The sequence below is a fragment of the Lissotriton vulgaris genome, unplaced genomic scaffold (genome assembly GCF_964263255.1).
Source record: "Lissotriton vulgaris unplaced genomic scaffold, aLisVul1.2 SCAFFOLD_2154, whole genome shotgun sequence".
Classification (NCBI taxonomy): Eukaryota; Metazoa; Chordata; class Amphibia; order Caudata; family Salamandridae; genus Lissotriton; species Lissotriton vulgaris.
This window is the reverse complement of record NW_028252912.1, coordinates 144,153-158,606: the sequence shown is the minus strand read 5'-3', so window position 1 is coordinate 158,606 and position 14,454 is coordinate 144,153. Positions and strand designations below refer to the sequence as shown.

The window sequence follows — 14,454 nt, the reverse complement described above, 5'->3', positions numbered from 1 at the left end:
ACCTTCCCTGCAACACTTTCGTTGTATAGCGTTACTCATGCTAAGGTACATTGAACTCAAAGTATCGCATTTTACATCTTAAGAGAACTGAGCTAATTCTACCATTTTTGAATACAGTATTGTGGATTTTTGTCGTTTGTGGTCTTGTGTTAAGTCTATATAAAAATACTTATTTTTATACTACAACTTGTGTGGTGTACATCTGTAGTGTTGTCACTGGGATACTGTATGTGTTCACAAATGCTTTACACACTGCCTCTGAGATAAGCCTGCCTGCTCATGCCAAGCTACCAAGGGGTGAGCAGGGGTCATTTTAGGAGTTTACCCCCTTACCCTGACTAGACGCAAGGGTTCCTATTTGTTAAAGGTACCTACCTCTGCCAACTAGAGACCCCCTAATCTAAAACTGCTGTATTGCTTTAAGAAATCAACTGGACTGCTGATCTGGAAGGTCTGCTTCTCTGTTTGTTGCACTGCTACTTGCTGCTTTCTGACTAAGCTGAAGGAGAGCTGGACTCTGCCGTCACCCGAAGTGATGTCCAAGGCTTGCTGGCTTGCCTTCTATTGCTTGTGACTCAGGGATATCAAAGTTTCTACCCCTGCTCTCGTGCCTGGCTCACTCTAAGTGGCCCAGATACTTGCAACACTGATTTTGACACCTCCTCTGTCTGAGTTAAGCAGAAATGGTGTATTCACCTGGTTGCGGGAGTGAAAATTATTGCATCAGAACCAGCATTTTGCCTCCAGAGATTGACACATCGGACACTGTATTGCGGCTGCAGCAGCTTGGTGAGATCAACGCATCCCCTGAACTGCATGGCAGAATCCGGCACATCGCAGAAAGCCTCTTGAATCTGGCTCCCGTCTCCAGAACTGATGCATTGCCTTCACAGCATGGAGAATATTGATACATCCTGTACCTGCAGGCCTCAACATTGACACATTGAGCAGTTTGTGACCAGGAAAGGTGCTTAGATCAACAGTGCATGCGTGGGTCCAATAGCTGGCAGGTACGCCATCATGGTTGGCCCGAACTTTGACTCTGCCCTGGTCCAGCATAACCTAAAGTAACCTTTTTAGTGCTACTTGCTTCTAAGCGCTTTATTGCGTTTATTCTGTTAAAATTAAATATCTCAACTTTTATATATTGTATTTTTGTTGTTTTGGTCTTGTTTTGTTCAGAAGTTATCTTTTAGCGTGTATCTAGCTTACCCTGACTAGATTGGTGGTTCCTGCCTGACCTGGATGCATACCTCAGCCAACTAGAAATCCGATTTATAACAGTTGCAAACACCAACTCACACAGGACTTCATTCTGACAAACTCTAAACTCAATTAAGTTCAATTAATTCTCCTGCCACTTACCCATCTCCCTCCCAATTCTTTTCATCACTTCAGGATCCCCTGTTCTTCTTCTACCTAAGTGCTACAAATTATGCCCTCAGATAATTCTTACATTTTACTTGCCAATCTAATATAGGTTAACTCTACATCCGACACTGAACAACGTCCTACCTCACAATCCTGCAGCTTTCACGCAGGTACTCCCTCACAATAAGATGAATACTACCTCTACACTACAACCTTGCTACTAGATTCAACCCCCCCAACTCTTCTTGTGAAATGGCCATTCTCTTCAATAACAGAACAACCTAGACAATCTGCTCATCCTTGTCATCTAACTCTGCTTTGCGCTACACTTGAAAATACTTGTATCGTCATCAGCCTGTCTGTCAGAAATAACCCCACTGCTGATCCATCTTCAGAACACACAGCACAGTCTAGCAAGTAACCAAGTTCTCTGTACTTACTTTCATTCTTGAATAGCTCATCCTACACATGACACACCAACACTGCCAACAAACAAACTCTTAATGCCCTCATAATCTCATCACAATCCTGCCAAATGATTCCCACAAACATTACTACACTTCCCTCTTAATCTCACACTGAGTACCTGGCGCGCCCTAAAACTTCTGCACCCATCCTCCCACACCAACTTCAACACTTTACACTTCTAATACCCAAACCACACCCTCCCTGAATACTCTATTTCCCATGCACATAACCCCTAGTGACCTTGTGATATTTGCCAGCTCCAGGCCTTCGTTGTTTCCGAGATATGTAGAATGGAAATCACCTCACTACTGACATTTCTTCCCTTTCTCAAAACTCTTGCTAGACTAAATATGATGTCCCACAAATCACTCACATCCTCTCTGAAACAATTCCATGCAAATCTCCCCTCCCAACTCACACAACTCCTTTCCTTACCAATCTGTCCTTCCACTACATTATCAATGGCTCACACACATTTCTAGCTCACAATGACTTCTCATTTCTACCTCGCAACCACTGCTCCTTACTACCCTGATGAGCCACTAGCTAGATTCCTCATCCCTTCTCAATGCACAATAGATGTCATACCATCCCCCTACCAATCCACAACAAATGTCATGCATCCAGTCACATTCATAGTAATAACCACAATTCCCATTCTTCACCGTTCTTCACATGCCTCCCATTTATCACTTCCCTCCTTCACTCAAGATTCCCACAATCACTCAATATCTGCCACAAATATTCATAACTGAACTCTTACAAATCATCCCTTTGTCAATAAACTGTCCATCAATATGAAGGTATCTCACACCTTACCCCAAATACTCACATCATTCATTCAGACCCACACACTACACCATCTCACAACTCCACCTTAGCTTAGCTCACCAAAGCAACCACAACCTGTCACCACCTCCCCCATACAGAACATAATTCTGCATAGTTTTCTCCATACTCCAAAAAATGACCTTATCTCATTCCACTCTCAAGCATGCTCTCCACACATCACAATCTTGTAATTTCTCTTCCTCACTCCAAGCATTGCCATCATTTTCCTCTTCTATTCTGGTAAAGCCTGTCAACAGTCTATATATTTAGACATAATAATGCATTTTGATTTCCTCAAAGTGTTTATTTCATCTCTCTCTTCACTATACTCCCTCTTGAAATTCCATTTATCATTGCAATTCCAGGCACATCCTCCTTCATCCCTTCACACTCCCATAATAGCTTCTCAACCAGAACAACCCTCACTACCCTTCGTACATAAATCCATCCCCTTCCCTCAAGTTCAGTTAAAAAAATAACTACGGTCACGTCACAGATACTGACAACCCTTTCCGGTCTATCTTCATCCTATAATATACAAAGAAAACCTATAATCAAATCCACCGCTCCACGTATGTCCACTTATCACCATATCCATCTTTAGCTCAACACATAAGGGTGGGACATCATTATCAGGAACATCTTCAGCCCTCCAGAAAACAGCAGACCAATTTTATTCTGGAAAGCACTAAAAATAGACGTCTCTCTATGGCAGTGATTCCAAGATGCGGCATTTGAGTGTCATGACCAGGACTACAAAATAAGTCAGATAATGAATGCTTGTGCATCACCTCCAAATGTTGTTAATCTGCCCAACTGCTTCAACCGAAATTCCTAGCGACTTCCACTGAACTCAAAGCCACTTGTATCTGAATTGGTCTGCCCTCACTAGAACTTGCATAGTGTCTGAAGCACAGTAACTTTTCAATATACTAACATCTGAAATGTGTCCACAGTGGCAACCGCACACCTTCCATTCACAGTGGTACCAGTATCACATCTATGCCCTGCGTCACACAAAGTCACACTCACTGGTATCTGTAGGGAAAAATACTTTTGCCACCTGAATAGCATCCTCACCTAAGGACACCAACACTACTCCCAGAGCAGCATGCATGGCCACCCGGTACTACCAGCACCCACTGACACCTATACTGCATCTACACCCAGGGGTATCTGCACCAAGAAATGCTCACATATACCATACCACACCAGCACACATCCACCTCTACTTGATCAGCACACACAACTTTCAGCAACCACCCTGCACATAGAGGCACTGACACCCACTATCAAATGCACAGTAAATGAACTTCTTACCACTTTCGTCACCACAACCACTCTCACTCTGACTGGATGTTCCCAAAGCCTGTTTTCAAAAAATCTGGAATAGGCTAAACATCAACAGCAAGATAGGCAATATGGTCACTGCAGAGGATAACACCAACACTAGGACACTGTGAGAGAGGGACATAGGGAAAGTATTAGTAGGACAGAGAAACAGTGACACTAGGCTGGGAGAAAAGGGTGCTGTGATATGGAAATTGGGAACTGAGAGAAAGAACCACAGGAAATGGGACCGGTAAATATGCACACTGTGATAGAGATGCATGGACTCTGCAACATGGATATGAGCATTAGGATATCAATATAAATATTGGTGAAGAGAAGCACAGGCACACGTATATATGAAAATATGAGCGGGAAAAATACAGACGCTGGGGTAAGAAAATAGAGAAAGTGAACAGGATAACACAGACAGTGAAGGGCGCCACCCCACCTAAGGGGAGTGGCGACTTTAGTGGCAACAAAGAGCCGGACAGTGTAGGGATACCTTCCGGGTCACATGACCCGGAAGGGGATACCAACCTTCAAGCCAGAAGTGCGTCAGGAAGAAGGGAGGCTGACCCCGGAAGCAATTAAGGCTGGCGCGAGGCTTGATAAGGCAGAGAGCCAGTAGACTCGCACCCTTTTGTCCACTCTCCTGCCCGGGGTCGGAGGTCGCATCAGAAGTTCCTGCTGGGACCGAGTGCGGCATGTCGGACTTGAACGAGTCCAGGCGATTCTAGGAGCAGGTGAGCGGGCCTCACACTGTGCTTTTCGGGGGAGGATCATATAATTTCATGCGATTGTAGGCTCATATTTTCTTTATGGGGGATGCCCAGGGGGCTCTGTGGTTTGAGTGCCGGTCGTTTGCGGCGCTTATGGTGGTGATCAGAGCGATCGAAGAGTGCGGGTCGTGTGTGGAACTCATGGTGGTGATCAGAGCGATCAAAGAGTGCGGTTCGTGTGTGGCATTCATGGTGGTGATCAGAGCGATCGACGTTGTGGATCTAGAGCGGTGAGTGGGCGTGAGTGATCGAGTCAAGAATTGTTATGAAATGGTTCACGGGCACTCTGAGGAGGTAAATACGAAGATTGCCGGTTCGCTGGCGGCAGGAAATTACCTTTTGTGCCCGATCTTTTTATATCTTAACCTAATGTTTTTTGCAGCGTACTCACCTTTAAGGGAGCATTGATCACCACCCCTTATTCGCGCCCGATCCTTTATTTAGCCTAAGTCACGTTGGGGCGTACTCAAGAGGAATGACAGGGACTCCTTTAGTCGGTGCCATTTTTTGACCCCAGAACAGGTCTTGGAAATCATCAGGGGCTCCGGGCTGGCAAGACATTTGGGGATGACCTGCTGTTGGCTCTGGATTCTCTAGCTCTACCCTGGAAGCCGTTGGTTGTCACAAGTGGTGGCAGATTATTTACCTGCGGCTCTGTTGACCGGAGGGCGGCCAACTTAAGGAGAGCAGGCTATCTTGGTTGTGGCCTGCTGGCACAGCCCGAATGTCAAGCAAAAAGGCCCCTTGGAGAGCAGGTTGTAAATATAATGACAATGTATAATTTTGAGGTTTATTTAAATGCTGTGGTGTTGATAAGCAAAGTAATTTTAAATATTTTTACAATAAATAAGAGAGGCCAATGGAGTAATTGCCCAGAAATGTAATCTAATAAAAGTACACACTGTGAAGACCAAATCTGACTCAGGTGTCTCTATGAGAGGGTGGAGAATGGTGATTGGAGGCAAGTGCACTTTGTATGCCATCTATAGGGTGATTATGATAATACAGAAAAGACAAAAATGAGACATTTTGAGAGTGAAACACCATGACAGGTGGCATTTGCACATGGGCTTCGAAGGACAGAGAAACAGTACAAGAGGAAGGCAGTGGCACAGGGAGGCAGTGAAATGCATAACCAGGTGCAGCTCCTCTGTTTGAGTGGAGGGGCGTCACCCTGTCTGCTGCGAGGGCAGCAAGCACACACAGATAAGTGAAATGTCACTTTGATGTCATTTTACTTAAACACTGCAGTGTGAGAGCAGGGATGAATCCTCCAATTTTAGGATTACAGCTGCCCCTGAAGTGCTCATGTCGGGTTGGCTGGATGTATTGCTACAGCCAGCCCAACATGCACATTGTAAACCCAGCCATCCCATGACTGTGAAACAGCTGGGAATTGCTGGCACAGGCCCCCAGCCTAAAATTGAGTGCTGGGTTAGCCTGCTCCCACCAATCCTGGAGCTGCTCTCATATTGGTGTCCACTGAGCAGGAAGTTCTTCCCCTTCCTGCTCGTGGACATTGGTCGGGGAGAGAGATGCGCACCCGAGGGAGCTGTAAATGGTGAAATTGGCGCTGTAGCACCCCGAAATATTTTTAAAGCTGTCCATAACCTGTGAGAAAGCAAGACAGAGGGATAGAGAAGCAGCAGTAAAAATAGGCAGCGGGATGGGAAGAGAGTATGAGAAGGGGGCACCTGGAAAGGCAGAGTCTGTAAGAGGAATTTTTGGACTTGGAGAAAGGGCAGATATTGAATTTGGGGAGACTGTCAGATAGGAAAATACTGGAATGTAAAGACGCACGCTTGCTAAGATTTTGGGGTAGGTAAAATGGCTAGGGGAGACATTTGGGAAAAGAGATACCAATAAGAATAAAGGAAGATGAAAACATGGGAAGGGGGCACATGGATAGGGAGACAAATACAAGGGGGCTAGAATCCAAGGACAAAGAAAAGCAAGCCAAGGACAGGAGGACATTATGGCCATAACGAGATGGGCAATATAGAAGCAAGAGGTAGGAGATAAAGACATAGAGAGGCACGGTCACATGCACTGTGAGTTACAAAGAAAAACATTAGACCAGGGAGACAGACTCAGAAGATTAAGGAATTTGGGATGCCACTGTGGTGCATGAGGAATTTGGGATATGTGTAGACAACGAGCTACGGGGACATATCAGGACTCAGGTTTACAGTGGCAATGGCAATCAACAGGACAAGGAGAAGTCCTAAAAGTGAGAAATCAGGAAACAATGGGACAAGAAAACCAGAGAACAAGTAGACATATCCAATGGAAAAGAGAGAGGTAGAGATTAGGAACATAAGATATAGACAGTAGCATTGAGAGCACAAGGTACTGATTCAGAGCCTGTGAAAACCTGTTGCAGAGCATGAGAACAAAACACATTGACACGTCACTTGAAACATAAAACAAAAATGTAGCCATTGACAATACATCCCAACGATTGTGTAAGTATGAGTGTGCTGGGACACACACAATGAGAAGTAGAGACACACACGTTGGCATAGAAAACAGGAGACACAGGCATAGAGAGACACAAACACACAGGCACAAGGACGTGGAGACATAGACAATTTCCACGAAAACATTGACAATAAAACAAGTGAGACAGGAAGACGTACAGAGTGAAAGGAGACATATAGTCTCGAGACAGGAGGCCATTCTCATAACAAGAAACCATGAAAGAGGCACTAGACCAGAGAAGAACATGGACAGTGAGACTCTTGTGCAAGTAGAAGGTGGAACAGTGAGGGAATGTAACGGGGTGGCACAACGAAAGGGTGCACCCAGACAAGTAGACGGAGGACAGGGAGACTCTGAGTGATTTATTCCTGGAGAAAAAAAACTAAAGCACTTGTTCTTGGAACCCATACACTGTGACCACAAAGGCACTAGGAAAGAAATCAGAAATGCAGACACGGGAAATGGAAGACATGAGTACAGACCTGGTAGTAAAAGTTACAAATTCACATGCAGAATATGGCTGACGTATAAACCACAAAAGAGAGGAAGGAACAACACATATTTTCAGGTACCACAGAAACACACGTTTAGAACAAGGATGCAAATTTGCTCTTAACAAAGGGACTACCCGCGTGTGAGAGCCCCACAGTGAGAAGTCTTACACCAGTTTGTTCCTCCTTGTCTCAGCAACAGAGGTAATTATATAACCTTCAGAGGCCTCGTTTTTTCTCTGAAAGGAGCAGAGTGAATATGAAAAGCAATCAGGTGAATAAGCTGGCAGTAAATGGGCTTGATGGGCCTATGGGGCAGTTTAGTCTTAAAACATCTTTTTGAGAACTGAGACGTCCTACAGGTGAGTGTGCGTCGGTATTGAGAAGGGACCAAGGCTCTGTGCACATTCCAGTAACGCTTCGAATGATGGATAGCTGAAAACTGTGATGGATTATTTTCCATTTTTATTATTTGTCCTGTATGTTTTTCTCTCATGTTCACTTTACCTGAAGTAGTATGTGCTTAATTGTTATTATTGTACTTTTAATAAAATTTCAAGTTAAATAAGTGTGGTTTTGCATAGAATCCTGCAAAACTCCTAGAGACCGTGCGGTGCATGTGCGCTTTATAAATTACAGTAACATTACATAATTTATGAAAGGAGAAACACTGCAAGCTGAAGAACTGTATATAAGTTACATTAACACCGAACTAAAATGTTATGCAAATCTCTAGTCTCTGAGAAATTCACCCAAGGTCGAACCAATCTCAGAACATGTATAATCAAGACCCTTGAAAACTCCTCTGAATCTCTTCATCATTCAATTATTGTATGAGGAAATGGAATGCACTTGTGCAATCTTATAAACATTTACAAGAATATAAATTAATTAAAATTGCTGCAAATGAGTAGCTATTGCTGAGAAACATAATGGGATTCACTCTGACCCTTGCAACTATGAATAATGGAAAGACAAAGCAAAGCAGAGTGTTACCATTTCATCCCTCGACTAAGCCATTTTGTCACAAGAGCAACCCACCCCTGGTTCAGGCAATTCGCTGCCTCCTGAAATAATTACCTATTCAAATACAGCTTCACTCGCCCCCCACGGCAATGATACAAGAGGATTGTCCTCGCCTGACACATCCTGTTATGCCCATCTCCTTCTTCAATGTTCATCCTTCCTTCTTGTACATAGGTTTTCATTTTCTTCATGGTGATGAGAAGGCATGGCTCCCTGGCCTGGGCAGAGACAATCCACCACAGCAGGAGACGATGCAACTCACTAGCTGTGCATACGCAATGGATGACATCTATAGTAAGCAAACACCTACACTATAAGCAGGCACGTGGAAATTGCATCATGCGGAAAAGGGAGTAGTTCCCATAAATACTGGACCTGCCACAAACTCCACAATCGGCACCCAGCACTGACAGAAAACAACGATCAGCAAAACCCGGAAGGGATACATTTGTCAAAGATCCACCTTGCTGCTTATGATCATGTGTCTGATTGTCTGGAAACTGAAATGCAGGCATCTATAACCTGCCGAGGTGTCACGTCCCATCCAACATTTGAGTAGACCCTTCACCCTGTGGACATATGCCCCCCATTGAGTCGCTTTTGACTTTTCGCTTATACTCTTTCTTACATTCCATGTGCCATGATCCTAACAAGTTTCTGATTTTTCTTACGGTTGGGGTTTCTTCTTGGACTTACTGTCTCCACACTAAGAGTTCAGTTGGCAGCCCTCTAGGACTGTAGGGAGCCCTGACCACAGATGTGCAAGATGAACCTTTAGCTTTCAATATTTTGAGGAGCCTTGTGCTTGCACATCCCATGGTACATACTCTGATGCCAGCTTAAGATTTGTTGCTGTTTCCAGGACCCTTTAGGAATGGTGCTATCAAAGGGACTCTGTGAGAATACTTGTAAATTCCTCTTGAAAAAGTTGTTATTCTGGTGGCAAATGCTGCAGTCCCGCTACAGGGAGATCAGTGCCATGTATTGAGAAGAACACTGCTATGGTGCTTTCCTTATGCCGTAGTGCTTCCCCTATTTCTCTCGTTTTGCTAAAACTGAGACTGGAATTTGCTTTAACAAGCTTTTCAGTCCCCTTCCTCAAGCGATGAAGCCTCTTATTGAGGCATTTGAATGAGCCCATACCATGGGTGCTGCAGTTTGCAGGGAAACAGCATTTACAATGAGGCGTCAATCACGTACTGCTGTTACAACGCAGGCGGTACAACAAATGCGTGTTTACCATGCATATTGTTCAGCGGCATGGCTTAGGGAAAGTCGCTTTGGACTTTAATGTCCAACGCTTTACCTACTGTTCCGCAGAATGGAGCAGGAATAGCAAATGATACCGCTTCTAGGTTCAAAGCTTTCCCTAAGGCATGCTATTGTAATGATATGCGTGGTAAAGGAATGTATGTTAAAGACGCATTCATTGTAAAGACTGTTGGGTAACAGCATGCTTGGTGAAGGCATGCGTTGTTCCAACATACAACACAGTTAACATATAGTTGAACCATATATAATATTTATATTTAAACGTCTTTGTTTCTTTTGGAACAGATGTCAAGGCTAGACAGCCTTCTTTGTCCATTCGCAGTAACTGGATTAAACTGATAATTTTGTCGGACTGTGAGTAGGCTGTGGTGATCCACGTTCATCTAGTCAAATCAAATCGAAAATATTTTCTTTCCAAGAAAAACATTTTTAGGAAATATTGAAAGTTACCCAATTCAAAAGTAAACAATCCAGAGTGTCATAAAATTACTAGTGCGCAGCATACATTTAGATCAATTTAACCAACATACGACTTCGACTATTAGATGTACAAACACTTGTAATAGTAAAAAACTAAATTGGCTATAATTCACTATCAGGACACGCCACAAACACCAGGGCATGTCCTACCTTTCACATAAAATGCACCCTGCCTATAGGGGTGACTAACATGTAGAAAAGGGAAGGTTTAGGGACTGGCAAGTGGGTGCACTTGCCAAGTCAACATTGCTGTCCCAGACTGCACACAGGCTCTGCAAATGGCAGGCCTAAACTATATTTTACAAGCTGCGTCTGTGGGTGGCACAACCAGTGCTGCAAGCCCACCAGCAGCATTTGCCTTACAGGTACTGGGCACCCATGGTGCACTGTGCTAGGGTCTGACAAGTAAATCAAATAGCCAATCATGGAGTCACTAATCCATTACAACAATTTACAAAAGAGAGCATATGCACTTTAGCACTGATCAGCAGTGAAAAAGTACCCAGAGACATAAAACAACCAACAGGTCAGAAAAAATACAGGAGGAAGGAAAAAAGTCCTGGGATGACCCTGTCCAAAGGGCCAAGTCCAACACAAACCTTTTGGTTTAGAGTATAGGTATTCCAGATAGGAGAAATCATGGGGCTATCGCCTGAGTTTTTCCTGAACACATCCATTTGTATTATGAGACTCAAGTTGCTGATCCTCATGTGCTGAGGAAGTTTTGGGCACAGCTAATGCCTAAGTTTGCATTGCTGCACTGAAAATAAATCTCCCACGATAGGTCTGCATTGTTTGGTTCTGTGTGATCAATTATTAATCTACTATCCTGCCTGGTACATATTGGTGTTGGAAGGACTGGGACCACAGCTGGACTGGCTGTAGCAGGCATTGTATGGTTTCCCAGGACGCTGCAAAGGTGGGGGCCCGATTTGTAGTAGTGAGGGACGTTTTTTGTTGTTACTGGGGTTCGGTTTTGCAGCGTTGCTGCAATATCGGCCCCCTGTAACAAAAGCAGCAGTGCTTTACACTTGCACCTGCACCTCCCTCCAACGGGGGAGAGGGTGGCAGTCCTACAAAATTGTCAAGGTTGCTTTAGGTTCCCAGTCTGGCCCTGACTCGAATAAGGAAGAGGATAAAAGTGATGATGGGTTAGGTACCAAATGCAAAAAGAACATATGATAGACGGATTTTGGATTTAACCAAGATCTCTTGACTGGGGGTGAATGTATGATTCATTCAGCATTCCATCCATCATTTGATTGTGTAGTAATTGATTAGGTACCAGGCATCTTCATTACGTTGACTCTGACTCTACTTTGTACCAGACCGTAGTTCTGGTTCATCGCCACATAGTCAGAATGCCCACTGTCAATGTCTCTGTTCTTTGTTAACTCTTCTGAGTTTTTAAGTTTATACACTGATTGTAATAGAGAGGGCGACCCACTTACACCTTCCCACAGCTAGAAGAGGATCTAACTTTTCATGTGCCTGTTTATATTGGTGAGGTAAGAACTGGGAAAATGAAAAGCTGGACTCACTCCTGGAGATTACTGAAAATGTATACAGAAATTCTGTGACACTACATTACTCAGTGTCTATAACACAAATTTGATACTACCAAATAACTCAATACGGGTCACCTCCTACTAGTGGAGATACATGCAAGTGATCATTATTCGCACATTCAGTTATGGATATAATAATAACATCCACCATACCTGAATAATTAGAACCCACGAGTTCAACAAACAGGTTCAAGTTCTTCAATTTGTGTTGTATACAGAGGGCCTTAGTATTTTCCACTATGTGACTTAACCTCTGACGACCACCAGTTAAATAATAGTGTGTCAATCAAACTAACCTGCTTTTCGAACTCCATAGGAATTAAATTAGACTCTAATAATATTTGGAATATCTAGATTAAATCTATGTGTGAACATCTGGCAATAACTAATCCAAATATAAGCTTGTAATTAAGTTTGATTAGAAATTGGCCACTGTGAAATGTCTACAATGCCAATGGAGTTCTCTAATTTCTTAATATGGGAATTTTGTGCAATTATGTGCATTTATCCTCAACAAAATTCCACTTATATTTTCAACTGGTTCCTGGTTCAAGCTGAAAATTTCTTGCAAGAGATATTGTCTCCTCAACCTGTCACCTTGTCCTTGTCAACACATTACTTTTGAACACGAGGCATAGCCTCCTGTTCAATTTTCAAACGATATCGCAATGTGAGTAAAAAAAAAATCCAACCAAATTCAACAATTTTGCATAATCCAACAAAATGTTACTCATAGCTCAAACTCATAATCCACCATCTTGTACTGTTCAATACTTTGATAAAATGTGTGCAGTGCCAAAAACATGACATTTACTAAAGAACGTGCGAGCAGAATGCATGACAGAGCGAATTCAAATATGGCTGACAGTTAACCTTGGGAGATTACAAATTGGAATCTTGATATGTTTACAGAGATAAACGATACATCCGTTACTTTGTTAATATACCCAGCTCAGATTTGATGGTCTGTTAATCAACACCCTCTGAGAATTGCAAATGGGCCGCTGAGGTCATACCAACAGTTAAGCCGGCCTAACGGTGAATATGAATTAAATGAATTGATTTTATGGAACTTAATCAATACAATTATTCACTCTCATATGAGAAGGGACTGGGGACTGCACGTCGACGCAGTAAGGAATGCGGCCATATTTCACACCAGTGTCTCCCTCACACATTACTGCAGCCCACCTCCCAGCCCTATTCTACTGTACTTTTCGCTGCAGCACTTTCTGTTTAAGTGGACATCTATTATTTATGTGCAAGTCAATTAATCCACGCGCTCCGGCATTATTGGTTATTCACCTTCTATAATGTAGATGCATTCGGTGTCAGGAGGGTACTTGCTGGGATAATTGGGAGAAGTGAAAATTCCTCCATCTGCGTTTTTCGTCCACGCGCCACAGTCCACTGTTTTCTGTCCTTCTGTAGGGGTCTGTTTTTCTAGAGAAAAATGATTCTGTCATACTCGGAAACAGGTTAAGACAAGTTCATCTTTTTTCGATTGAAAAAAATCATGGTAGAATATATACAAATTGCATTTAAAATTCAAAAAAATAAAATCATTATACTTAAAATCACATCTAGGCTCATTTAGGACAATAAATATATATATGTATATATATATATATATATATATATATATATATATATATATATATATATATATATATATATATATATATATATATATATATATATATATATATATATATATATATATTATAGAAGACACAGAATTCCAAAGTATATAGCTCTACTGACATATCCTATTTCCTCATATAAAGCTTACTAGACTTAGTCCTGACCTTGCATTTTTTTTTTACTTTTCAACCAATCTGCGTCATGTGACTGCAGCTGCAATGCCCGGTTACTTACCGGTAAGATTCATTACTGAGTGACACGGGCAATGGTCAAGGTCTCTACTGTGATTGGCATCTGAGGGATAGGATACCAAAAATGAGCCATACTAAGTCTAAACAACATTGCTCCTGAGTTTATTGTGTACTGGCTCTGCGCAAATGACAGCGTCGTATTAATATTCACATCACCTAAAATAACAAGACAACTACTGAGCAAGTGGAAAAAGGCAAAGTCTATCATTTTTAAATATATAGGCGTTTGCTTTGGGACGGGGTTTCAAAGAGTAAAAACACGATAGATAGAAAATCTAAGAAACAAATGACAGCAAATGTTCTAATGATATGTGTTGGGGTAAATTAAATCAGCACCGTCGTGAACTGCTGAGGTCGGCACTGCCAATCAGGAATCGTAGAAGACAGGTATTTGCCAAGGATGGTTACCTATATTTCAAGTTCTCAGTGAGAAGGACCATTGGATTATGCAGTTCTGCAG

The 14,454-nt window shown here is 42.7% G+C and overlaps 1 protein-coding gene across 1 annotated transcript in view; it reads right to left on the bottom strand.

The window, feature by feature from the left end:
* The window catches only part of LOC147661214 (neuropilin and tolloid-like protein 1), a gene marked incomplete at its 3' end in the record, with an annotated part of 310,411 nt that overhangs the window by 262,205 nt on the left and 33,752 nt on the right, over positions 1–14,454 (bottom strand). The window contains exon 3 of the mRNA XM_086951234.1: positions 13,405–13,542. Coding sequence (XP_086807360.1) covers positions 13,405–13,542 — 138 coding nt within the window. The remainder of the gene's footprint in view (positions 1–13,404; positions 13,543–14,454) is intronic.